The sequence below is a fragment of the Athene cunicularia genome, assembly GCF_003259725.1.
Source record: "Athene cunicularia isolate RWA chromosome 14 unlocalized genomic scaffold, athCun1 chr14_part1, whole genome shotgun sequence".
NCBI lineage: Eukaryota > Metazoa > Chordata > Aves > Strigiformes > Strigidae > Athene > Athene cunicularia.
The window spans coordinates 13146798-13174409 of record NW_020799118.1 but is presented as its reverse complement, the minus strand read 5'-3'; the positions used below and the strand labels follow the sequence as shown (position 1 = coordinate 13174409).

Genomic DNA, 27612 nt, shown 5'->3' with positions numbered 1-27612 from the left:
CTTTGGTCAGTGTCATCTCTTGTTAAATCAAGTACACGCTGATCTAGTCCTTGCGGTGGCCGGTATGTCCCAGTGCTTGCAGTTAAGACTGCTGTCTCCAGAATGGGTGGGAAAAGCACACAGCAGCTCAGCCCCACTCCTGCTATGTGACAGCATTAGAGTGAGGCAGAGAGACAGAAATCAGCCAAACAAGAAGAATCTAGCCCAAAAGTCTGGTTCAGGAGGTTGAAATACCAGTGGAAGAAGCTGGCCATAAGTTGACACAAATTACAAGTGCATGCAAATGCCTCCTGTAAAGTTCTCTTGGTTTACATTTTAATACCATCTCTCACAGCTGCTTATTTGTGCAGGATGTGTTAATAAACTGATATAAGGAAGATCTGGGTGTTTTTAACACAAATGCCCTCACACCTGTAGGAGAAAACGGAGTGGACTAAAAAGCATGGCAAGTCTAAAACTTTTTTCTATTAATAAATGGATTTCAGATACTCCCGGCTCTCTTATCAGCTTAGTATACCCTAGAAAGGGATAGACAGCTTTAATTACAGAGCTCTGCCTTATTTCTGAATTCCTGGGTTTATAATGACCAGCCTGGGGTTAATTAGAACATTCCTGTAATATGTTGGGGCATTTTTATCCTTACATTAGTGATGTACAATCTTCACTGCACTAATGGAGTTTTGTTTTGCTCCATGTTATTTGTCTGGAATACAATTAGGAATGGCCTTACTGGTTTGAATAAAACATGAGCTCTCCTTAGCAGAACTTCCTTTTGACTCTGTGTGTGGTTACAGCCCAGGAAAGAACAGCAGGGACAAAAGAAGCAGTTAATTATTTTTTCTTTCCAAAGCTGCTGCAACATTAAGCCAGAAGTAGTAGGGGAAGAGCAAGGCTGTGGTTGCAGGGGGAATTCGGGATCAGAAATCTGCCATCCATAACCAACGTGCCGACAGTGTTTCCCCACGCTGAACCTGCAGGATGAGTTCTCCTGATGGGCGAGCAGAGGTTTCCCACATCATCAGACAGATCATCCCAGCGAAGCAGGAGAGTAAAACAGCACATACAGGCAGAAAGGCTGAGCCCTCTGCTCATACCTGAGTCAGGTTTGGCACCAGGATCTTTGTTCATGTAGCACCCGGGACGTGGGGAAAGGCAGCTGGTGAGTCAACTTGGTAGTTTTCCAGGGTATTTTCCCACCCTCCATGGCTGGCATATGAGAAGAATGAAACCAGCAGAGGCATCAGAAGACCCCGATGGGAAGCCTTCCTGCCAGTCTGGCGTTACTCAGGCTGAAGATGAGAAGAGGAACAGCCCCTTCTCTGGCTGATCTGGGCCATCTCCAGATGATTTTGGTGTATTTGAGCTGTACCTGTGACGTTATTTGCCATCTCTCGGAAGAGGCTGGTCTGAGCGCTGGACTGGCCAGTAACACTGGTGGAGGGCAAGGAGAAGCTGCACAATGGGCTGTGGTCCTTCACCTCTCCCACTGCCATCATTCGATCCAATGTCTGCTTCTAAAACTGGAGGTGGTTTTATCAGGGATCACACTACTGGAATAACAAGAGCTGCGTTTTCCAGCAAGCGGATGGATGTGATGAAGTTATGAGGCTTTTTCTGATAAGAAGGAAAATAAGTGATAGGCAGTGCTGCCTGCTTTGTTTGTCTCATTCGGTCTCCTCAAGTAAGCTGATTTGGCTTACTAGCAAGTATACAAAAGAGAGTGGAGGGTAAGCCGGGAAACTACAAAATAAACATATCTTCTGCCTCTAGCAACAGATTGTGTCTGAAGTTTGTTCCAGCACTGAAAGCCCTTTCATGTTTTGCTTGCCTGAGAAATGTACCCTGGAAAATTTCAGACCGAATGGAGCTTACAACCTTTCAGTTTGTCCAGCAGCCAAGTTGAAAGCATTTCCCGAGCATCAAAAATGTTGTCCACAAGAGCTGAAACCAGAGAGGTTTCTTGTGCATCCAGTCCCTGGAGATGTTGCAGGCTCATATGATATGCTTTGGACATCTTTAACTTGACAGCTGAAGGACTGGAAACTGTTCATGGTAGAAGACATCACAAAGGCTTGTGCCTCCTTTTATTCAGTACCCAGAGGCTGCAGGGAATTGCCTCCCCAGTGCCAGTCCACCTAGACCTCTGGTCCCTGCATACCCAGAATTTCCAGCTCCAGCAGGTTTCTGTCAGGCATTTCCAGGGTATTCTTGGTTTACAAGTGTGATATGAGAACAGGACTCCAAGCTTGGCCTTGACAAAGAAACCTTTGACTTTTTCATGAAGGTTTCAAATGTTTTCACTGCTTATAGAACGTCCAATCTGGAATCCATCAAGTGTTTCAGGTTGGCTTTGGTGGGCAGTGTAGATCCTCCTGAGACTTACTTTCAAATCCTAAATGTAGTATCACGGAAGTCCAAAGTATCAGGGTCAGAAAGTCTGTTTCCTAGGCCAAATCCTGGATTATTCATCTTTTATCAGCCCCATTGGAACTCCAAGTGCCAAGTAGAAGTGAGGTCCCAGGAGTTGGCCCTTTAACACACTAATAGTTGCATGTGTTATGCGAAGTACAAAACCAGCTCCCACTGGAGCATTTCATACTTTTTACATGCTAATAGTAGTTCAAAACCTGTATCGGTTACACTAAAATCCACTTACTCAGCCACCCGATAAATTGCGAGTGTGCTGTATTGGGACCACGCCAGCAAACAGATTCAGGCTTCGGCACTGTTCACTTCAGGGACTTTAAACAATGCTTTGTCTATTCCTGCAAGGTCTGTTTGAGCAGACACCTGGTGCTGGCTCCAGGCCCCTCAATGCAGGTGTGAACGGGCATTTCCGATGGCTTTCCCACTGTGTGGTCCTTCATGCAGCTCCGGGCTGCTTCCCACTGCTCTGCTCCGGCTGCTTAATGAACACACGTTAGATTTAAAACCTGTTTTCATGCCGTGCTGAGTTTTAAAGCTGTTCATCATGTTCAGCTCAGCTCCTATGTACAAGCTTTAAGGTGGTTTTAATTTATAAAGACGCACTAACTACTTAAGAAGAAAATTATATCTCTGAAAGGTTATCACTAAAAACAGCTCAAAATCAGCAGGGCCTCTGCACATAACAAATTAAGGCTAATGGGCAAAAGTCACCTCAGTGCAATGCCAGTGATATTTCAGGGTTACACCAAAGAGAAACAAGCATCAGAACATCTAGATATTCCCAATTAAACTTTGTAGAGCAGGGCAAGGCACCAAATGCAAAGTGCAAGGCTCCAGCAGAGCAGAACATGGGCACATGGGCGATGATATGCCCGAGCAAGGCTGGCCCAAAACCAAACCCCCTTCTCCTGTTGCCTGAAATCCATTCAGCTCTTGCTTCTTGATGGCACGTAACAATTCTGGTCCACCCTGGCTGCAGGACACAAGTTGAAAATCTCTCTTTCTACTGAGGCTTCTGAAGTACTAGGTTGTAGCATTTCAGCTTGTATTTGCCTTCCTCCTTACATATCTGTTTGTTTATTTAAAAAAACAAAACAAAACAAAAGCTCTTTCTCCATGGGATCCAACAGCTTACTCGCAGGGTTGCTTTTGATGCTGTTATGTTATTTGAACAGGCGTGGTGAGAGATTTGTGACATATTTACAAGTGCTTCCCCGTAGTCAAACTCATAAATTGTAATTACAGCCATGCTAACTAGCCATAACCCCATTAAAAATCAACACTACACACATTTGCCACTCATTGCTATAAAAGACCAAGAAAACTGACTTGACTTAACATCCTTCCCAGCCTGGAAGAGAAATGTTTATGTGAAATGGAGACGGAGCATGCAAAAGAAAATGTTCCCGATTCTTAATAATAAAATGGAGCCCAAACTACTTTAACGCCATTTTTCGGCTTGGTTATTCACATTTTTGTCATATGGGGAGAGATAAGCTGGCGTGACAATACGCTGGGGTGCTAGTAGGGGGTATAATATCATAAACATCTTATTGGCTTTGAGCTGCACGGAGTTGTGCAGTAATCTCCCCAGGAAGGCTGCAGATGTGCCGCTGGCCAGAGCATGATAAACTAATGGAAATGGAGAGCAGCATGGCTGTGGAAGCTGAGCATATAGGTGGGGGCTCCCCCTCTGCCCTGATTTCTGTGGCCCCGACTTTGCAGCTCCTTGTCGTGCCAGGTTCTGCTTTCCGATGTGTTACCCGTGCCTGCAGCACCTTAGCCTGGAGCACGTCTGCCTGCCAGCCCCTGCACCATCGCTGCTCCTGTAGGTATTTTCAGTCTCTTAGAGGCTGAAATATCCCTTCTATCCCCCACTGACAGCGTGATGCACGTTATGAGCTGCAAACACGGAGTGGGTGGTTTGGCAAGCCTGCGCTGTGGCTCCCAGAGCGCAGCAACAGCCCCAGTCCCCCCATGCCCAGAGACTGAGCACCCCACATCCTAACACCTCTCCTCTTTCCCCTGCAGCATGATGGAGTATTCTCTGGACGGACACAACGTGAGCTTGTCTGCGATTCGCACCGTCCGGGTACTTCGGCCGCTACGAGCCATTAACAGGGTCCCGAGTAAGTAACACCTTTGTCCACACCACAGCCACACTGCCTGGCTCTGCCTGACTCACCCCCCGCCCGAAACCGGGGGGGAAAGCCATCCCAGATGGCTCTCTAAATGCTGAGCCTTGCAGTAGCTGTCTACTCTCCTGCTGCTGAGAGCAAGTTCATTTATTTTAATTTTTAATGGCAAGTTAGAGATCGTTTATTATGATTATCAGTGTTAGTAAAGGGCAAGGAGTAGATTTTATACCTGGGGTGCCAAATTTTTGTGGCTGCTTTCCAGTGTTTTTGTGAACACTCTGAGGCGAGTACCTCTGCTCTTAGTGCAAAGATAATAACAAAGTTGCTATAAAGAAAGGGGAAAGGTCAGTTTGCAGGAGGATCTTCTTGCCCCGGATGGGTTCATTTTCCTCTCTCAGCTATTTAAGGTCTTTCCCTTTCTTTGTGTTCAGGATTAGAAGCGCAGCAGCCTCTCTTGTGGGTAAAATACCACAGAAGGTTTGCTGTCATGTAAAACAAAATTGGGTTCACCCACGATAGAAAGTTCAAGTGGCCCCTAAATCCATTTTCAAGTGGCTTCAGCTGCTTGTCTTCTAAATCCAATTTGAAAGACAAACCAACAAATTGAAATAATTTCCTGCTGGAATCAGCTGTCTGCTGAGCAATCCTTTGCAAGGTACTAATTTCATAGCGCTTTCATCATCTTTTAACCAAAATCCATTTGATTCAAAATGCAGCAGCATTGTATGGAAATCATAGAGCTTCCTTGCAAAAAAAAAAAAAAAAAAAACCCAACCAACATTTCCTGTTTTTTTTAAAAGCACATTTGAATGACACAGCCCCGCCAGTCCTCACTGAACATCCTGCCTAGATTAATTGCCCATCGCGTCGGCACATCTAGGGACAGCAAAACAAACTCCCCCAGAAGGGTTTCGATTCCAGTACCTCAGATGAACAGGCAAGGGAACAGATGGATATTTGCGCACAGGAGTCTTTGAAGTTTCTCTCTGAGCTCAAATTCTTCAGGATTTTTCTTTGGAAAAAAAAAAAATCTATAAATTCGACAGTGACATCATTAGAAGTTAAAAACAAGACAAAAAGAAACAAGAGGCTAAAAGGGACCATGAAACCCTCCGGAGCTTTTGTTTTCCTAATGAAGTTTTGTTACCAGGGTTTCGGAGCAGCCCGAAAGCACAACACGAAGTTTTCCCCCGGGGTTTTGAGCACGGTGGCTCCATGGCCTCGCTGGGATGGGGAGGAGCGGAGGAACGCTGGCACGTGCTCGGCTCGGAGCCCTGCCAAGGTTTCAGGCTGGGGCGAGGATCAGGCTCGCTCCAAAGTTATTTAAATCCATGAAGCTCTTCGTAGCTCTCCCTTAAAATAGTGGGAGTCTTAGTCTGGGATTCAGCTAGGCTCAGAGCAGAAGTTGGGGGAATTTGAGGATTTACATGCCTATTAAACTGCAGCCCAGGGATCGAAATGCCTCCAAGTCTAGGTGAAATTTTGATCTGGGTCCAGCTTGCGTTTTTCTTCCTTAGGAGTCTTGATACTGAAGCTTTGAAGGAAGCCTTTTAGGCTTCTTCTGCTACACTTGCCACTTCAATTTTTAAATTATTTTCCAAAGATGGGCAATAGAAAATTCTCAATTTTTTTGTTAATTGTATGTGAGATTAAATCAAAAAATCTCAATCAGTGTTTGGAGTTGAGTTACCCAGCTTGTCAAGCAGCTAGGCTGGTCTTAATATTGTCTTGAACTTACTACTAGTGTCTTGAACAAGTGCCAGAGCAGGATTAGTATTCTTAGAAATATCTCAGTTCCTGGAGGGCAGATAATCACAGACTTTACTTGTTTATGAGATGCTTATTTCTAACATTGGTACTTTTAGTGTTTCAGGCTGATATAATCTAGGATCTGTGGAAAATGGATAGCGACAACCCTCTATTTTGTTGTATTTTTGCAGTTTCTGATAATAACTGAGTTACATTTTGGCACAGGCTGCCCAGAGAAGCTGTGGCTGCCCTCTCCCTGGAAGGGTTCAAGGCCAGGTTGGACGGGGCTCTGGGCAACTTGGGCTAGTGGAAGGTGGCCCTGCCCGGGGCAGGGGGTGGGACTGGATGATCTTTAAGGTTCCTTCCAGTCCAAACCATTCTATGATTCTATGATACATTTTTAGTCTTGTGTCCATGGGGATGCTAGAGCTTAGCCGGGGGATTCCCTCGGACATCCACCGCATCCCAACCAGCAGTGTGGAAGCAAGTCCTGCTCAGCCCCATCCATGCCATCCCCAGTGCTGGGACGGTGACACTCCCCCGCTGGCAGGAACAGGGTTTTCAGCTTGGTAGCAGTCGCAGAAGGACATCGAGCAGGCAGAAATTGTAGCTGGGTCAGAAGACACAAGCCTGGTGTTTGGTGGCAGCACAGGGCAAGCACGGACCCATGAGAAATAGCCTGGCAATTTATCCCCATGATGCCTGGGCATTTTTCTGGGCCCCAGCTAGTGCTATTAGCTCTTCACTTCCAGGCACAATAAATTCACCCACAAGATTATTTCATTTTTATTTTATTTGTTAAGAAAATAAAGGAGAACCCCAGCCAATAAAAACATCATCTCTATTAGAAATTATTCCTTGAAAATGACGGGAAAAATATAATTCCTGCGATTTATATGGTTGGCAGGGGCTGTAGTTAGTGGGTTTTTTTAGTAGTGGTCATTGTTTTTAAAAATACATTTCACTGCTTTATTTTTATTTTTCTACTATGTGGTTTAAACCAGGCATCATGGGGAATGGGAACGAAAAGAAATCCTGATCCTCGTTTCAGCCTAACTGATGCTCATGCTCTTTTCCCATGGCACCCTTGACATTCTGCTGGGAGCCCAGAGCACCCTTAGCGGATAGCGAACAGATGGATCCAATCTCAAGAATGGTACCACTAAACAACCCAAAATACCAAAAGTAGCTGAGCGGAAAAAAGTTGTCTGGCACAGGGAGATAAATTTTAACCATTTTTGGGAAAAAGAAGGCGAGGATATTAGTGAGAGCGGGGAGGGGAAAAAGAAGAAAAGCCATGCATCCTCTTTCCAATGGGAATTAAGTGAGTCTTTTCTGCTCTTCCAAAGATAGATTTGCAAGGAAAGTCTGAAGGGCAGCGCCATGGGATGTGCTCCTGGGGGGCTTGTGCTGATAGCACATGTTAGGAACAAGCATTACAAAATCAAACCCCCGTTGCCTCCAGCTCTGCTTCAGGCAGAGGCTGGTGCCATCCCCGTGGCTGACACCAGAGTTGTGGTTACAGGGGATGGCCGGGACACTGGCCGCCATCCCACACCACCTGTGGCACTTACCAGTGCAGGCTGGCTGCCAGCACCGTGTCCCTTCCCCACAGGGTGGCATTGGCGCCAGGGTGGCACGGGGATGGGATCTGGAGGGCAGCCGGCAGGGCTGGGCGCCAGGATCCCGGCTCCTCTGGAGAGGCATCCGCTGCCGGCGCCAGCAGCAGGGAGCCACACCGGAGCCAAGACACAGCTGGGCATGGAGACCTTGAAAGGCTCTTGCCTGGGGATGCAAAGGTTATTACTCACACCTAATTATTTATTAGCACAGACTTCTTGGCCAGGGCAGTTTATCCTCTCGTGCCGTGCTGACAAGGTAATGTCGGCTCCGGCCCTGCTTGTCTGGGTTGCATTTCCGCTGGCAGAGCAACACGAGGAGGGGAGTAAAGTGGTGTGACGGGGCTCTGGCTCCCTGCTACGGCCTGGGACGTGCCAGGTTGGATGGGTGTTGCTCTCCTGGAGACCCTTCTCCTCCCAGCACCCATCCCTGGGGTCTACAGATGCCAGGCTGCAGCCCAGCATCATCGCTGAATTGGCAGGAGAGGCATCAGGCATGTCCTGGGAGCTGGCTAGGGGGGAAAAAGCCAACGTGGAAATTGATGGGGGAAGAGAGAATGTGTCAGTGTGACTGCTCCTCTCTGTTCAAATGGGATGACTGATGGAGAGCAGCATCCTGCTAGGGGAGATGGAGAGAGAAAAAGCTCCATACAGTCAGGAAAAGGTGTTTGCAGAGCAGAATTTTAGTGGGATAAAATGCCTCTAAAGGTGGCAGTGTCGCCTTGCCCAGCAGATGCATTGATTTCCACCATGCCATAAACTTGAGCCCTGCTCTCTGCTGAGCGCTGGGCTCCCGAGGCTGTTTCTGGTTTTATTCTTTTCTGCAATTTAGAATTTGTCTTTGTCTCTTCCTCTTTTCATTAGTTCTCCTCTCATCATTTATCAGCTGTTAAAACGGTGGCTGGTTGGTGTCTCAGAGGTTCATTTAACCTCTGTTGAGCTGCTGAGCTGCAAGTCATTATTTCCTTTTTATTCCTGTTTTATCCTTGAGTTTGAAGGTGCCCTGACATGTGAGATGGGGCAGCTCCCACGTGCCAGCCCAGTCCCTGCCTCCTTGCCCAGTCTCCCCTGGGCAGTGATGCTGGGAACATACTGGACAGGAATACAAGGGTTGGCTGAGGCTCTGCAAGGTTGACTCAATCCTCGAATTTCTTATTTAGGATGAAAGATCTTGCACAGAAATAAGCATTTCCCTGGCAGCAGAGGTGCTGGGGCAGCCCCTGCTCTGCACCCAGGTTCTTGGGGAGCCTTGCAGAAGGGTGGCTGGGAAGGTCTCCCAGCAGCCTGCTCAGGAGGAGGGGATGGGAACAGAGCTGAGAGCTTTCCTTAGAGGAAGACACATTTGCATCCTGCTTTCCACCCCTCAAAAAAGTCAACATTTCCCCTGCTTGGTAGTGCTGAGGCCAGCAAGGAGAGGAATCCTCATGGCAGAGGAGTTTTCCATGGAGGACACCCAGAGAGCAGCCGCAACTATCATCCTACACGAGATTCTGTATTGTTTAGGGGAACAATCTGTGTGATTCATGAGAGAGGTTCAGTATGTTTATAAATATATATTTTGACAATTTCTCAGGTGGCTGATGGTTTGCAGGGGCGTTTCTCCAGGAAAGACTGTCTTGCAGCATTGCCCGTGTTTGTGTGTTGTTGAGTGTTGTGTTACTGAAAACATTGGGAAACCCCACCCTTAAGTCCACCCTTCGGAGATACGCTGTTTGTTCCCATTTGCAGCTCAGCCTTTTGTACTCTTTACCTTCCTTTTCAGCCTTAACGGTGATGGGCAAGAGGTGGCACAGGAGCATTAGAAGGTGAAGTGAACTTGCCCATCAGCTTTCTTAGCCCTCAACTGCTATAACTAAACTTAGGCTGCAGTAGCTTTGCATTCCTGCTCTCCCTGGTCTAACATTGGCTGTAGTGCCCAACTGATGGCTTGGGTGACTTGAAAAAGTTTTTACAACTGCCTGCATGCTGTATTACTTAGAGCTACATTTTTGGGAGAACTTTGTAGAGTGGGGCTGATGGTTGGACTCAATGATCCCAAGGGTCTTTTCCAACATGAATGATTCTATGATTCTATAAACATCCCAGTTACTCTGCCTGGGATGCACTGGCTGCACAACCAAGCTGGGAATGGTGTGGCATTCCCACTCTTCCCATCAAAGGGCTCCTCTAACCTGTTTTCTCCTCTCCCCACAGGTATGCGAATACTCGTCACCCTGCTCTTAGATACTCTGCCTATGTTAGGCAACGTCCTCCTCTTGTGTTTCTTTGTCTTCTTCATCTTTGGGATTGTCGGTGTGCAGCTCTGGGCAGGGCTGCTGAGAAACAGGTGTTTCCTCGACAGGAATTTTGCAATGTAAGTACAGCAAAAAAACCTCCATCTTTTCTTTCTTTCTCCCTCTCTCCTGCCAGAGAAACCCCAGCGGTCAGCGGAGTTAGTGTCCAGCTGGGGTGCAGCCAGGGTGGGATCCAGCAGCGCTGCAGCTGAGAGCATGACATGGCCGTGCCACACAGCTGCAGTGACAGCTCTTAACTGGGCTGTCATCTTGCTTCTTCACAAGGTTGTTGGCTTCAGGACTCTTGAGTCTGGCGAGGTACTTTTTGTATGAAAAAAAATCCACTTGCCAGCAAGTTAACAGGGTTTTGGAGTGGCTTTTTCATGTTTTCTTTCTGCACCTGAAGGATGAGGACTTCGGTGGTTTGGATTATCTCTGTCCAAGGAAGCTGAGATCCCCGACTCTGGGAATTTAAGGATTTAGAACAAACAAAGGCGTTACAGCTCTCCTAAAATTGCCAGTGAACAAAACTGTACAGGTCTGGGAGGTCCCCTAGCACACCACACCACCTGCCAGGGTGGGCTGATGAGGTGGTCTGCATGCTGGTACAGACAGCACCATGGATATGCTGTGAAACACATAAATAAATCTTCGTGAGTGTGTTAAGAAGCTTGATGTGAAAGGCATTAGAGACATTGGTACACTACTCTCAGTCTGGGACAGGCATCAGGGATTAGCAGCACATTCGTTTACCTGCTCTTTTTGATATAAACTTAAGTTTGGTTCTTCCCAGCTAGGCAGTTGCACAGACCAGCATTCCTGCCAGGTGCTAATAGGCCTTAATTGCCCTGATGAATCCTCACCTGGGATCCCCATCTACACCCTCCCCATGGCCCAGGAGCTCTATTTAAGCTCAGCCTGTGGCTCTTAGTCCTGGTTTGAGCTGTGCTGTTGGTGTGCCTGTCTTCAGCTCTGTTTTTGTTCCTGGTTTCTTTGGCTTCTGCCTGAGCTCCCTGCATGGGTCCTGAATGTGGTTCATCATTTGCCACATCTGGGGCTTTGAATGGACCCTGCTGCCAGCCCTGGGCTCTGCCTGCTGTGTTCAGGCTGTCAGTGCAGTGCTGCTGGCACTGGAATGAGTCTGGCTCATCCCCTGCCATGGGGCAGTGTGGTTCTTGCTGGTCCCCAGCAATCCCTCAACATGATGGCAAGCTTGAGCTGTTCTGCACTTGTCCTTTCAGAAGCACAGGGTAAGGGCACACCTTAAAATCCATCAGCACCGCAAAAAGATCAAAACCAAGTGCAGCCTGCGAGCCTTCACAGAAAAGGGAGGTCTGCCTGGGAAAATCCTTCCAAAGGGCTCCTGTCAGAGACTGCTGAAGATGTTAGTGGATCAGAGGTGAGGAAATGTCTGAGACCAGCTAATCGGGGCAAGTCTAGTTCAGTAAGAGGAGACAGAGCCTGTAATTATATCTGTTTGTAATCATCTGCTGTCTACAACTCGTATTGTGCCTGGAAGACAAGCAGAGATTATCCCTCAGCTCTACCCCAGGTCCTGTTTCTGCCTCTCCCTGAGTAGTCCTGTGGCTTTCAGCTGAGAGCCTTTCTCTGTACTGCAGACTGTCTCTGATGGCACTCCTTATCCCATCAGAAATGCTGAAAGGCAGAAAATCGATGAGTCTGCCATGTGTGTATGCTTCTGCTCCTGCATTTTGATGCCCCAAACTCACAAGCTCTCTCCTGCACTCAGAGCAGGTATTTGGTGGTCACCAAGACCCTCTATCGCTCAGAGTAACCCCTGAGCTGTTGTTTAAAAGCCCAGAGTGGTGTTAAAGCTGTGCTTGGGTGACCCAGTTGCATGGGGCAAGCACTATGTGCAGGCAGTGTTGGAGCACAGGGAGCACAGAGCTGTAATTAGCCTCAGTGAGTCCCTCTCATCTCTTTGACCAGGTTTCGAAAATGCTGTGTGATTTCCTGCAAAGTGGAGCTTTTAAAATTAACCATAGGGGAAACATTCACTAAATACAGATATTAAGCAGGCTGTTATATAATGGCCATTAGCAGCATCAAAGGCGTTGCAGGATTTTCTTATCAGGGTCTCAGTCCCGGTCACAGAAGGCAAAGTCAGGCTCTCTGTGCTAAGCGTCAGGAGCTGTTTGAAGAGACAGGAGATTTGTAAGAGATCTCCTTCCCACTTCACTATAGCTTTGTGCTGGCTTCTGGGTCCCCTTCAGCAGCAGGCAGGGGTGAATTTGGGTGGCTGGGGGCTCTCCGTTGCCCGTGCACAAGTCCTGTTGCTTGATGCCACGTGTTCAGGGATACTGTGAGCAAATTTTCATCATTCCAGAGAAATGGGGCCGCTCTGTTTCAGGACAGGGCTAATCTAGCTCTGCTGGTGCTGGTATCAGCATGAAAATGTGGGTTGTTCTGATACCATCACCCAGCCTGAAGCTACTGTCTTGGTCTGTGTTTTGCTGGGTTAGATTTAGACCTGAGAAACCTGGCTGCAACGAGCCAGTCCTTCCATTTCCAGCTAGAAGCTATCCCAGGTTGATTGGAACTTGGTGTGGAAGTTTTGGGGGATCCAGATGGAACTATTGCCATCTTTTCTGTAATTCCCAATTCTCCTGAATCCATAGTTCCAGGCATCGGGATATGCTTCACCCCTTCAGTGGTCTTTAACATCCCAACAGCAAGTTGTATAGGGGAAGAAGGAGTGGAGCGGAAGTAACAGGGAAGGCACTTCAGGGTTACATCTACCTGCTACTGTACAGATGGTCCAAAATATACAGCACTGGGCCCAACCTAGCAGGGCCTGCTGACCAGCAGCAGGACACCATCTGCCTGCAAGACAGTGCGGAGATACAAAGTCAGGCCCAGGGTTGGATTGGAGCGGGTCCATCACTGAGTCCTTGTGCTCCATCCCTGGGCTGAGCTGCTGTGCTCGGCATCAGTGCTGGAGAGCCCTGACCCCCCCATCCCCTTCCAGGAAAAGCTGCCAGTGGGAACAAAACCAACAGCAAAACCTTCACCCAGGGGATTCAGGATTAAAGTTAAGCTCTGGTTTTGGTTAGAAGTAAACAGAATAGAGCTCTGCAAGAAAGGGGAAATGAGATTCTGGTTATTTAGTTTTGTCTGCCAAGTCCCACTAAATCCCAGTTCTGTTGTCCTCAGCCTAAAATAATGTTTACCAGCCCTTCAGCAGGCTGTGAGGGGCTGGAGGATGGACAGGCGTGCTGTGCACCCAGGTTGGGGCTGAGCAGATGATAATCCTGGCTCAGATTTTCCTTATAGCCCCATGTAGGGGAAGACCTGAGTTACTGGTGAGACTCACCCTTGGTGGTAGTGTCAGACACTCCCAGATGAAAACAGAACTGCTTTAAAGTAAGGGTGAGCATCTGAACACAACCCAGGGTGCCAGGCAAGGAAGGGTCATAGCCCCAAAGCTTTTCTGGAGTAAAGGAAGTGTAAGGGAGCTCAGAGACCGATGCTTCAAATATAGTTTCTTATCTGCTGCATGCTTCTTTGCACGCTCGCTGGCAGCGGCTTTCTGGGCCATTCAACTTTACAGTAGGCATCAGATAGAAGAAGTGACTTTGATTTTGCCATCATTCTTCTTCCTGTGGAAACCTTTTCTTTTAAATCCCTCTTGAAAGTTGGCTACTTCAAGTAAAGAAGCTATTTTTAAATATAGTACATTCTGATATAAATTTGGGGACTTCTTTGAGGTGCACTGCAAATACCTGCTTTCTCTGTCTTTGAAAATTGCACTGTTGCAATGCAGTATGCTGGAAGGAGGTTGCTTTATTCAGGACTCTCTCTTTTAGCACTGACTTTGACGGAATTACAGGCAATTACTGGGCTGTTGCAGTAGCGAGTTGACAAGCAATAAGATGGAGTGGGTCACTGCTGTTCGGGACATGGGAGAAGGTGTCACTCTCTGACCAGCTCTGGAGACCAGAGCAGTGCCTCAGAAACCTCTTCAAGCCCTGGGGAGCTTGTTGGCCAGACTGTGCTTCCCCTGGTGTTGCACAGCCGTGCCAGGATGGGCTCCACTGCTGTGTCAGTGAGTGCAGGGGGAGCCCTGACAGTGGGAGCTGGAGGGGGAATTTCCTAAAGGCCTTTTTGGTTGGTCTGGTCTGAGAGAGGAAGGCTTGGCCTGCATGTGTGGGAAGGACAAGCAAAGACAGCAGTTTATCTGTAAGATCTACAGGGTGTGTCTTCCCCACCACACAGCCCCTCTGGCTCCCTCCTGCCATCATGAGCTGCTATCACTGTAAATAAAGGAACTGGGTCATAGCCAGTTTCTCTGGGTTGTTGCTGCTGGGACTGCTCCTTGCTCTGTGTTGTTACACAGAGAAGTGTTTTCCCCCTTGTAGAGGCTTTCAAGGAACTCAGGGGCTTGGAAGCAGGAGAGGAGAGAGAGCTGTGAAGTGCTTTGTATTTATTTAGTGCTGCAGGACAGTTATAATGTGAGCACTTCAGTCTTAATTAACTCCATACCTGCTTGGCATTGTACTGCCTTTGGCTCCTTGGCTTTTGTAGAGCTTCAAGAAGACACATACAGCTAAGGCAGACAACTCTGAGTTTGTCTGAAAGGTACTTCTGCGTTCTGCTTAATTGTTCCTCCTGGCATCTCTCTGTGCTGCAACACTGGGTTGTCAGCAGAATTTCCTTCAGAGAGCAGCCTCCTCTTGGAGGGAACAGATTCTGCTTGATGCTGAGTTTCTTCCACCTTTTCCCTTTCTTCCTCTGCTGCTCAGAAAGCTGAAGCAGGATGGCGCTCAGGGCACAAGCCATACTCCAGCAGTTGTGGATGATGTCCTGCGTAGGAGATGGTTGGGCTGGGAGGACTGAGCCTGGGGAAAGATGGAGCAGAGAATAATTGTTCAGCCTCTTTTGACATGGGTCAGAATGGACTTTTCTGCCCCACCCTGTGCCCAGGGACAAGGAAAGGGAAATACATTGCAAAGCTGCTGCAGGCCCAAAGAAAGATGTGCACTGGGCAGCTGGCCGAGAAAGGGGTGTTAATCCTTTCTAATGTGATAACAAGAGCCATGCTGGGGCTTGGTTTCTTATGTCTTTTCCCTAGAGCACAAGGGTCTCATGATTAGTGGATTCATTATCATTATAAGTTATTTGGACTATGCGTGTTGGCAAGTAACGAGGAAGTCAGGTTGACCTTTCCTGCACGTGGAGGTAAATGGCCTTGGCAGAGCTAGTTCATTTATTTTACAGATATTGGGGATTCCCTCTTTCTGTGACACTGTTTCTCATTCTTGCTCTCCTTTCTTCTTTCCCCTTTTTGGTTTTGCCAGCAGGGTCATCAAGTAGAGGAACTAGAAGAAGGTCTTAAATTGGCAGCACTTGCTGTCAGTTGGTGTGTCCCTTCCACGCTGCACTCGGTGGTGGCAGAGCATCGCGCAGGTCCCTCCCAGCTGGACGGATGCTCATGGTGTCTGTGCCCAGGGCAGACATGGAAGAGGGAAGGGCTTGAAAAGGGCTGAGCAGAAAGTGGCCCCTATGCAACTGATTTTGGCCTGTTACAGGGAGGACTTCTAGTTTGTAGGTGATTTTGAGGGCAATTGCAAAAATGAGCAAGGCAGAGAAAAGGGAGGATAAAATCAGTTAAGCGACAGCAGAACCAAATCAGCCTTTATCCACTCTTTGCAGTCAAGCTGTGCTTTGTTTTCCTGCGTTTAATTTCCTCCCACGGCCACCAAAGTGTGTCGTTCCTTTGGTTCTCCAGAGGGTTTGTACCCAGATCTTCTCTACGCAGCTTATTAGATCACAGCCCAGGGCACTGTGTCTGCAGGCAGTTATTTCTCCTTCAGCCCAAGGCTTCCTAAATGGTGACTCATGGGAAACATGCAGCCTCTCAGATCTGTGTATGTGGCTCATCAAGGGCCTTTCCAGTTGCAATGTGTAGTGAATAGAGAAGCGTTGCATAGGAGGAGGATTGGTTCTGTAGGTCCCTAGCCTGGTTGTGTCCTTCCCTCCAACAAAACTGGGAGCGTGGGCACCAGCAAAACTGGCTGGCATGCTGCTCGCTAGCCAGCCATGTCCCTGTCCAGCCTGCCCAGCTAGTGTGGGCTACCAGGAGACCAGAGATCAGCTCTGGGGGTTAAAATAAAGATGCTTTATCTGGAAAAATGCTTTATCTGGGACAATGAGCATGTTTTGAGTCCTGCAGCTGGGAGGGCAGGCAGCTGCGGAGTTGCGTGTGGTGCTGAATGTTGTGTATATTGTGCCATGGTGGGTAGAGGGAGCTTGGGTGTGACGTTAGAGCAGAGCATCATGCTGGTGCATCAGCTCTTCTGTCTGAGCACTTCTTCCATGGTCAGTGTTCTTGGCACAACATACGTGTGTCTGCATCTGAACACAGAACTGCTCCCAGGAAAGGAGCTTGTGCATCCATAGCTGCTAATTACACAATCATCCCTCCAGATGGTCCATCTTTTACTGCAAGTCCAGCTTTGCTCTGGATAGAATCCTAATTACACTGGCCCATGAGCTGCTATGTGCCAAGCCTTCCTGTCCTGCCTGCTGCCAAAAGGTGTTTGTGATCAGGAAACTCCTGCTGCTGGTGGTGAGGTGGGGTGATGCTTCCAAAGCGGTGAAAGAAGTAAGTTTCTGCTGAGTTTCACAGCTCCGCCTGACTCTGAAGCAGGTTTTCCTGGAAAATCAGTGGTAGTTTGGAAGAGTATGTCACTGGAGTGGCACATCCAGATCAAAGAACCTTGGTCAGCATTGTTTTAAGGGAAACCAGAAAGAGCAAAGGTTGTTCCCAAGCCTGCACAGGGTCGTTGCAGGGCTGAGCGTTCCGTGTGTACTTTCAGGGCTGCAGGTTACTGTCTGAGATTTGCCTGTGGCTGGCTGTGCTGCAAGCAACAGGTTTCGGCACTGAGCTGCCTAAAAGCTTTGAGTTTGCATGACTTGTCACACTGGGGATCTGAGAACTGCAGAGATCTGTTGAGTCTGAGCTGGAGGTCCAGGTGCTTTGATGAGAAGATGCCCCATGAGAGCTGTCCTGCCATCACCTTATGGACTCTTAGAGCAGCTCATTGCCTGTAACCCACAAAGTCCTGGTTTTAAGAGTGGTGAAGTCAGCCCTGGGGTAGCTGGTCATACCCCAGAGTCCTGTGGCCGTGCTCCTGTGCTGTATTAGGCAGTGCACAGCATAGTCAGGCTTGGTCTAGGCTCTGGGGGTGTTAGACCCCTGTCACCACCACAGGGTGCAGAAAGGCCCGATCCCAATGTCCTATTTGAAAGGCTTCAGAGCTACTGAGCACTGAGATTCTTGGGAGGAGGCTAGTGAGACATGCACCCATGGCCTTTCAAACATGGAAATTTCAGAGAAAAATGTCCTTCCTGAAGCTGGGATGGCTCTGCCCTGGGCTGTGTCCTGTGTCACAGAGGTGCAGAGCCCTCCCAGACCTGCCCTGGGTGCGCAGGCTGAGGCAGGCCCTGTGGCTGTAAGCAGAGATGTCCCAGGTGTGGTGTGGTCCCCACCACGTTTGAGGGTGTGGGAGCCCTTTGCCCCTGAACTGAGCCCCTCTCAGCGTACCTGCTACGGCCAAAATGGAGCTGACGGGGCTCTGCCTGCCACTTGTGAGTTAGGAAAAGCCACTTCTCAGGCATTTCTTCTCCTCTTCCCTCTGTTTCTTCTCTCAAGTTCCCCAGCTGTCTTTGCTGAAGTCTGTAGCACTCCCTGACGAATCCCTACACCTCGGTGCATTTTAATCCTTTGCAAGCCTCCGCAATACCCCCCTCTGTGTGACAAACCCTGCTGGTTGTAGTATCTGATCTTCTAGCAAACACTATGCTAGCGTAGCACTCAGCCTTTTTTTCAGCTTGTTTTATATGGAAATTTCCTCCAAGTGAAACCAATTCGTGGGAGGGGAAGGAGAAGGCTTTTAGGCAGTCTTGGAGGAAAAACATTTTTCAAGTTTTTCTTGTCTCTTGAATCTAAGGCATAGAAACTGCGAAGAAGATATTACAGTTTTGTCTAGAGGTGTGGGAACACTGTGCAGTGGGAGGGGAATAGCTGGTGAATACATTTAATTACCAGTGAACAATGCCCAGTTCCTCTGATGTGCTACTCTTGCCTATTCCTGAAGCTGTATTGAACCCTCAACACCCATCTCGAGTAATTAATTGATGGAGGAGAACCAAATTCTCCAGGAAAGTTGTTCAGGGTTGATTTCCCCTCAGCCCGGCTCTGCAGCAATTGCTCTCTCCTTAAAGTGCAGTTGCTGAGTGACTCTTGCTTGACTCAAGGGTTTTGGGGAGCAATTTCAAGCACTTGTATGGAATAACACTAGTTTTGTAGTCATTAGAGTCAAATTTATTCAATCGTTAGGTACATTCAAAACCAGATAAAAATACAGCTGTCCTATCTTGAAGAATTAGCTGCTTATCTTTTTCCCACATCTTGCTTGGTCATATAATTTGTGTGTTGCCTTTTCCCTTATCTCCTGACTGATTATATAGCATCTTAGATCCCTGCAGTTCTGAACACAGCAGATAGTCAGATCTAGGATTTTGCACCTTCTCATTTTGAGCAGTGCTTCAGCAGTATGAGCACCAGTACGAGTGCTAATCCTAATCCAACAGCATGAAAAGTCCCAGGCTCTGCCTGCTCTCTGATCTGCCCCGGAGCACAGCTTGGGAAAAGGCACGTCCCTGTCATGCTGCAATTAAAGCACTTGCTTATCTTAGCTTTAACAGAGCCATAAACTTTATCCAGGCCAATTAAATCAGATATGCAGTAAGCATACAGTTCCCATTAATGTGGGCTCTTTCTTTTCTTATGTAAGTACGGAAGGAATTTGAGATGGCCTGTGGCTGGGTCTCTCCTTGTTAAAGTTCAGCTCACTCATCACAGAGACGTGCTGAGGGGCAGATTTATTGGGAAGCTGCTTCGCCATCAGCTTTTTTGAAGCATGTTCTGAGCAGCTCAAGAGCTATCTTAAAATCCTTAGATAGAAACAAAAAATTCCCTAGGTTTTTGGGAAGCACCTGACCTGCTGGGATTTTTCTCTCTGTACCCTCTTGTTTCAACTTCCAGCTGCCCTCTTCACTTGGAAAAACTTAGGGTGATCTTTAACTGGAAGATCATGGGTGCATTACAGGATGAAAAAAGCTTTATAGACAAAAGTAAGGGCTGAGATCAACTGTGGCTTGCCATCCCCACAAGCACAAATGAGAAATAACATACACAAATCAGGCACAGAAACCAGTACCTTTTGCTGCTGGTGAAACAAGGGATGTACTGTTTGTTTTCACCCTTCTCTTTCTTCCCCCTCCAGGACATACAACCTTACCTTCCTGCATCCGTACTACCGGACCGACGAAGCGGAGGAGAACCCATTCATCTGCTCATCGCATCGTGAAAACGGCATGCAGAAATGCTCCAACATCCCAAACAGGAAGGAGTACAAGGTGGAGTGCACCTTGAGCATGGACTCCTACACCCCAAGTTTATACAACCCTGACTTCAGCAGCAGGAATGCCTGCATAAACTGGAACCAGTATTATAACGTATGCATGGCAGGGGACGTAAACCCACACAACGGAGCTATCAATTTTGATAATATTGGATATGCCTGGATAGCTATTTTTCAGGTAGGATTCTCCCAAAGATTTTTGTTTCTTTTTGGTTTGTCATCTTTTGCTTGGAAAGATTTTGATAGATGCATCAGAGGAGAAAGGAATTAGCTTGCACCTGTGTAAAACTTCAAATAAAGATACATCAAGTAAATGAATCGGACAATAACCTGCACAACTATTCAAGAGAGTATTCGGGGAGAATAGCTGGTTTTTCAGTGCACCGTAGAAGAGAGGGAAAATACTTCTTGAAGCATACAAAAGTATGGCAAGTCCTAGCACTGCAAATCAGTCCTGGATAAATCCCAGGGATTTCAGAGAGTTAGGGTCTGTCTTTATTGCTGTAGTATCAGAAAATGGAGAGTGAGGTCAAAGTCCTTAAGCAAGATATATTATCATTCTAAAACATAGGAACTAGCTCAATGTCATGTTTTGGGCTTGATTCTAAAATTGCAGGGTTATACCTGTTAGCACGGTGGAGAGAGGAAGAAATCTGTTCTGACTAGAATACCTGTGAAGAGATACCGTTCACGTGGAATTTGAGTCTCTCTTGATCCACACCTATGCAGCTCTTCACTAGAGACCAAGGTGCTTCTAGCTCAGACTGGGGGAGCCTTTACAGGTGATAAAAACACTCCAACTGAAGCATTTTCAAAGCATTTGTAGCTCTGGAACATTGGATAGCTCATCTACACAGTTCAGAGGCTATGGTCTCTCAGGGCTAGCCCATTTTAAATGATCCATGTACTGTTTTCCATTTTTAATTTGCACTTTCTGGTTTTAATACAATTTCTTTATGCTTTTGGCTAGATGCCCTGTTTTATTTAGTCCTCCTGAAGTGTAGGTGATGTCTATTCTTTAAAGAAAAAATTCTCCCTTTTAGTTTTGTTAATGATGAATAATTACCCATTTAGAGCTATCTGTGAATTTTCTTCTAGTTTCATGTTATAATATGAACTTAATAACTTTCAGTTTTCATCTGGGAGTTGTAAAGGGGCAATTGCTTGCTCCGAGCATCTTGCCTGCTCTCATGCTCAGAGTAGCACACCTTGAATCACACTGGTGCTGGTGTCAGAGGCTTAAAACCAAATCCAGAAGGGTTCAGACAGATTCCAGGTCTCTTCTGGGCTATGTTTTTTTAAATGCTTTAGTTCTTTCCTGGAATTAGTATGTCAAGAGAGGAGCTGCCATAGTAATTTTGAATATTCCTGACTGGTAGCAAATGTTGCATCAAGGAAGGAGGGAAGTCAAAGCAAGAATAGTAGACAGGTCTCCGGCTGCACTTGCACTCTCCTTTTTCTGCTCTTGCACAGTTCTTTGACAGAGCTTGGTGGATGTGCCCAGGAGCTCCGGTCTGGCTCCCACCACGGGGCAGCAATGTTCTTGCCAGAGAAAGGGCAGAGAGCAACGCGTTGCGGAGTGCCTGTGCTAGTGTGGTGAAAATGAGTCTTCTTGAGGGGTCCTGCTTCCTTTTTACATCCAGAGCCTTTTTGCAGGCTGCAAGTTTTCATTTCATGTTGGTATTTCATTTCCTCGGCCTGAATGTTCAGTTTCAGCCAGGAAGAACACACTAGCCACAGCAGAGGTTTCAACTGATTCCTTTGGGCAGAACAGAGTGTCTGGCAAAGTTGGATATTGTTTCCATAGATCATTTTGGCAGCTGCCAGGAGGTTTATGATTGGTTTTAGTGCTGCTTAGACCATCCAAATGCTAAAGAGTATTTCCAGCCAAAAACTCTTCTTACATCTTTATTCCTTTTAGAAGTCAGGACTTGCTTTTAGAAGCTGAAAACCATATAACTCCAGGTAAAGAAGCAGCTGTTGGGAGTAAGGTGCTTGCTTAACTTTGATATGGAAAGAGTAAATCATTACTGCAAGAGGGTAGATGCTAAATCAAAACAATTGCTGTAAGCAGAGAACATTTAACAAATAAAGCTATTGAGTTGTGCTCTCATTATATTTAATAGTTGAAGCTGGGTAGCACCAGGTCAGCTAGATGAGGCCTCGAAGTAAGTAGTGCAGAAAGTAGAACTGATGGTTTTAGTAGCTCAAGAGCTTCCCTGTCAATTGATATTGAATTACTGGGCAGAGAGCGCTCTGCTGTGTTCTGGATGAGACAGGTCCAATTGTTCTTATTTCTTCTGGGGAATAACGAATATGTAGTACTTCACAAGAATTATGATGGTGGACTGAACATCAAGGTCTGGCAAGCCTCCAGTATGCATAATGGCAATCTTAGGACAAAGCCAGATAAAGCGTCCCTCACGATTTATCCCAAATGAGTTGGAAATCTAGCATGGTTGAAGAGCTGTCAGAAGAGAGGTTGGTGAAATGAGCCCCTCAGGTGAGATTTCGAAGGAAGCTTCTGAGTTCAGTGACTGCAAGTCATGTCCAAGAGTTTACAAGGGCACAGTTTGATACTGTGCAGGCTGCAAAGAAACAAAACCAAAAGCAGACTTCGACAGGGAAATCTGAAGATCTCTACTCCAAAATGTCCTTGCGAATGATGTGCCAAGGCAGGAGGCCAGCAGTATGGCCAAGCTCTTTCAGCTGCCAGAATTTGATTTAAGCAGCCAAGCTGAAAGACGTTTAACTTCATGGTAGTGATCCTGAACATGGGACATGGCAGTGAAGCTGTGTCGGTGAAATGCATTGTTGACCTTCCAACTAGAAGAGTAAGTCAGAGGCATTGGACAGGAGAACCAACCTAGTGCAAATAAAATTTTAAAGGAATAAAAATGGTGGCTTCATCTATGGGTGTTCAAGAGGATAATAATTCCTTATGTAATCCTGCAAATTATTCATATTTTGATTCCCCTCATTTGTTGTGTAATAGGCTAATTCATGTATATATTTGTTACAAAGGCAAGTTCAATGGCAAATTATGGGAACTAATTAGCTTATTACAGAGTAAATGAAAGGAGATGGAACCTAAATTAACTGTGAGGTTTGGCATGATATTAAGATCCCTTTATTGCACATGAATTTCAGCCGCAACAATAAGAGCAGTAATTACAGGTATTGTTGTCACACTACAAATGATAAATTACCCACCTAACCAAAATCCAATTGAATTTGAATTACTGACAGGCTCAGTGCAGCAACCAAAACACTGCCACCTTCCTAACTATCAGTCTCGGTATGGCCAGCCTGAATGCAGAAACCCTGTTAAAACAAAAGGAGGTTGGATCGCTGGTAAGATACACAGTCAGGGAGGAAGAGATGACTTTGGTTAATTTGCAAACCACAGAACCATATCTTGGATGATTTCATGTCTGACTTGCAGAGAATTAAGACCTATAATAGCACTTTACATCAGGAGGCAATGCTTTTGGCAGAACTAGTGAGGCAGAGTTGAAGGAGCAATAACCATCAGCTAGGTGGAACCAAAACGAGATCAAGGGGAAGAGCTGTTCCTCTGTGCCTCTTTCCAGAATATAGTTGGAAGAACTGAACTTTGAGTGCAAATGTACGGGGAAAAATTTTAGGGATGTTTCAGGATATGAGGAATTGTAGAAATTTCAGGAAATGTCCATCCAACACAAGAGATAAGATTTGTCTGGCAATTTAGAGGGGCTGTGACACCACTGGTGCTGGCTGTTAGCTTTTCTATGTCCTGTGCTTCATGTGTGTTTCTGAAGTAGTTATGTTTTTCTAAGAGGTTTCCCTTAATTAAAGACCCTCTTGAAATGAGTCCTTGGATGCAGCTCTCAGATTCACAATTCCATTTCTGGCTTATGTTTTGAGTGCATATTGCTTCTATGAGGTTTTGCTTAAGAAATCTCAGTTAACAAGTTCATCAGGTCATACAAGTAACACATCTCTGGCCCATCATCAGAAGGCCCTAGTGAGGGTATTCGGAGGAGACTGTTTTGCATTCAGTAATCCCCTTGCTGCTGTCAGGAAAAAAAAAAAAGAGCCTGGTTGTGTACACGAGAGCTGAAGACAACCCAGCAGGCGCATGACATAAGAATGCCCAAGAAAGGAAAAGCTGAATCACCTTCTGAAGAAAGATGTCTGGAAACGGAGCATCATTAAAGGAACTGTCAGAAGTAGCAAGAGTTCAAGGTGTTATCTTGATAGCGTACTTAGATGGAGATCTTCTCTTTGCACCTGGTCTCACTGAAGCCATTACAGCCACAAAGGTGTGGGTGACCAGCTCAGGAGAGAGAACAAGATTGGGGTGGGAAAGTAGAGGAATTGATGCCACCCACTTCTTCCTTCATTTGTCCTTCTGTGGATGCTTTACTCCTAACATGATGGCAGGCTGCCTGAGCAGGTGCGACAGCTTGGCAGTGACAGCCGTATGCTGCAGGCCACCTGCTGAAAAAGCCCTTTTGTTTCGATGTGAAGTTACCTCTTCTGTACTCTAGCTTGTCAGAAAAGCCCCTGGGAGCTTGTGTAAGCTATCTCAATCCAATCAAGGATTTATTCATTTTGACCCTGCGCTGTGTGCTGATGAGGAGCTTGTTTATGTCTCTGTGTTGCTGACTCTGCTTCTGCCAGGATCTCCACCCCTGCTTGTGCCTGTAGATGGGTCAGCTGAGAAGGTACAAGAGCTGGGGGGGAGATTTCAGGTTTGGAAAGAGTAAAGTTCATTTGTCTCATTTCACTATTGTTTGGTGCCCTGATCTGTTACACAGTCGTTGCCCACTTCACGTTGTTTCAGCCTCTGTTCATCATGATTGGAATCCTTCCCTGAGGATTTGTCCCTTGCCTGGAAATCTTTCAGCTAAATCTGTAATGGGAACCATATCTTCTGTTTGAATTAAAGAATTATATGTGCTCCAGTGTGCTTCGGCTGTGGCACCAAACAATAGTGAAATGAGACAAATGAACTTTACTTGGAGTCCCTCCTCATCTGTACTGTCACTCAGTCAAGAAAACATCTCATTTGAGGAGGCAAGACCTTGAAGCCCTAACATTGCTTTCCCTTAGAGTAAGCACAAACCTCTGCTCTGGAACCTACTGGTAGGACAGAACCGGCAGGGTCACTCCTCTTGGTTCCTACTCACACGCCTTCCTCTTAGCTGGACTATCACTCACACAGATATTAATAGGAACCTTTTGAGGGCCTGTGTTTCTCTTGCTTTGCTGCTGGGACCTTAGGATACCTCAACCAAGTTCCTTGCAAAATGACAACTCAGGAATGGTTACCCCAGTGTCTCAAGGGTATTGTACATAAGATGCTACTAATACAGCCTGCCTGTCTGCTGCAACCTCTGTTCTTCCACTTCCAGTAGTCTCAAATATTTTGGGGAACATCCAAAAGGTACACTGAAGCAGAAGGAAGTGAAAGAGCCTGAGGCTTCCAACCACAACTGTATTTATGCATGCAGCATGTAGTTTTGTGGGCCATGTTTTTCAGAAGCAGCTGTCACACTGGGTGCCCATGTTTTCAGAGTTCATTGAGTAGATAATTTTCTGGCGAGAAGGACACTTTTTTTGTCCAACGGTTCATTCTTTAAACTGGAGATATGTGTCAATAATGCTTATCTGTGCTGAATTTGGCAAGAAGAGTTCTGAGCTTTTCAATTCCACTGCTTCAAGATGATGCTTAAATCTGTTCTGGATCACCAAAAATATTTCACTCTAAATGATGGGGTTTGAGTTTTGTTGGTGTTGCTTTTTTTTAATTTGGTCAGCCAAATAAACATCATTTTCTGCATTTGAAGAGCTTTCTTGCTGAATACCCAACCTAAAAATATCCAGCCCCTTTAAAGCATCTGAGAATGTGCTTCCAAGAGGATTAGTTGCTTTTGAAAAATCTCCTTCACTTTGAAGGTTAGAAGGAATTGTCCCATATAGTACAAATCAGAGAGGCCATCCTGATTCCAGGTCTGAGCCTGCTAACCTATGGGAGCTATTGGAGGGACCCAGCATGGCACAGAAACCTACTGTAATCTCTGTAGTTTTGGAAGGGTTTCCTCTTACCTTGATCACAGATTCCTGTATTCAGTGTAGAAAGAGGAGTTCCTGCAGCAAGCTTTGGCCTAATCTGAAGTCCAGTTAGGTGTTGAAAAAGCTACTGGTCTTGAGGTACATTAGCAGTTCTTACAGGGAAACCTTAATTTGGTTTGATCACCCCAAACATGCTCCATGACCAGTTGCTGCTACTGCACCTTGCACCAAGTTGTATGTAGCCTAGGGGAGACTTGTATGCTAAGCCAAAGGCTCAGCTTCTTTACCCTGAAGTCCCCACACAACTGTCTCTGGACTGTGTTGAGTTGGTAGATCCATCCAGGAGAACCAAGACACGTCCCCACACTGATTAGTGTGAATGGGTAAAGCTTAGACACTTGGACACCTTAATGTGTTTTGTGTCTTAGTCCTGCACAGAGGGCTAGTTGTGCTTGAAGGTGTGCACCCTTTGTGCCCAATAGTCTCTAATATAATTATATTATCTAATATAATATATAATTTTAAGGTGTGACAGTAAAATAACAAAATGTCTGGAGAAGCGCTGTCATTCATGTAATTACTATATGGTACACTCATCTGTAAGCAAGGATCTCAGTCTGGCTTCCGTTCCCCTCTCCTCATTGCAGACTCTTCATCTTTCAGCTTTGCTCTGCTATAAAACTCTGATTTATGGCTCTCTCTAGGATAATGGACTCATTACTACTGAAGCTAAACAGTTAAATACGTTCCCTGTGCATAAGGTACTTTATACAAACAATGAAGACAGGATAATTATCAAGTAAATCAAACCTCATGAATATGGACTGAGATGTGATTTGTTGCAAGCAGCAGTCATCTAAATTCAGTGATGTTTTTGCTGTTGGATGAGGATCTTGCATTATTTAGCGTGAAATGGAAAGAGCAACTAAACTTTCTTTTGTAGCAAAAGTTGTTGAGGTTTTATGCCATTTTTAAGCCTGTAGGTTCACTTTCATGAGGTTTTGGGCCACCAGTAACAGTCCCGGTGATGTGTCCAACTTTATTGCACCCTGGCTGCACTCTGCTTTTCAAGATTCACTGTGAACTGGTGATGCTGACCAGAGATCACATTGATGTGGAACAAATTTGAGAGGTCACAAATCCAAGACATGCACGGTTGCACAGTTTCGTTTTGCAGGGCCACTTTTCAGAGCGGCTCCATGCTTTGCATGACTCTCATTTTATAAGGAAATGGCTAAAGTTGCTTTGGAAAGTGAGCAGGCCCTCACAGTGAAAGGAGAAGCATCTGTTCGAAGGACATTACTTAATGTAATAAAACCTGTTTTTCTGACCAGAGGTTACTTAACAACATGTGTCATGAGGAAATAATTAAAATTGTGAAGTTGACTTCAAAAATGGTGATTTGATTAGCTGCCCAGCACTCTGCGTATAGAAGAGGAAGACTCCATTATTCACTGATCAGTGCTTGCTAGCCAAATATATATGTCCAAGAGGGCAGAATACAGATAAGAGGCTTTCAGAAATGAATACTGAAGGCCTTATAAACTTACTGAGACCATCATAGTAATTAATAGCGTTCTCAATTTATATCCTTGGATCTTGTCTTGATGAGGTTTATAAAAATAAAAAAAAACCTTGCAGCAGAGCCAGTGAAATGATGAGATAAAAAGTAAATAAAACCAAATAATCATGGCAGTTCTCAGAGTTGCTGTTTGGTTCAGCATAATTGATTTTGATGCAGATAATGCCCATCTTGTCCCCAAGGGACCCAACTTAGGCCAAAGAAGAAGTCTGAGACAATATGTCAGTTAAGATGAACACTCAGATGGTTTGGAAACACTTGGGTTTCTCTATATATCATCTCCTGCTTTGGCCATGCTCTGAGTTGAACAAGCAC

The 27612-nt window shown here is 46.2% G+C and overlaps 1 protein-coding gene across 4 annotated transcripts in view; it reads left to right on the top strand.

Annotated features, from left to right (window-relative positions):
• Window positions 1-27612, top strand: part of CACNA1H (calcium voltage-gated channel subunit alpha1 H) — a 127430-nt gene that overhangs the window by 3388 nt on the left and 96430 nt on the right. For all 4 annotated transcript variants that reach the window (XM_026858812.1, XM_026858813.1, XM_026858811.1 and 1 more), the window contains exons 3-5: window positions 4459-4556; window positions 10127-10286; window positions 19518-19833. In XM_026858812.1, coding sequence (XP_026714613.1) covers window positions 4459-4556; window positions 10127-10286; window positions 19518-19833 — 574 coding nt within the window. The remainder of the gene's footprint in view (window positions 1-4458; window positions 4557-10126; window positions 10287-19517; window positions 19834-27612) is intronic.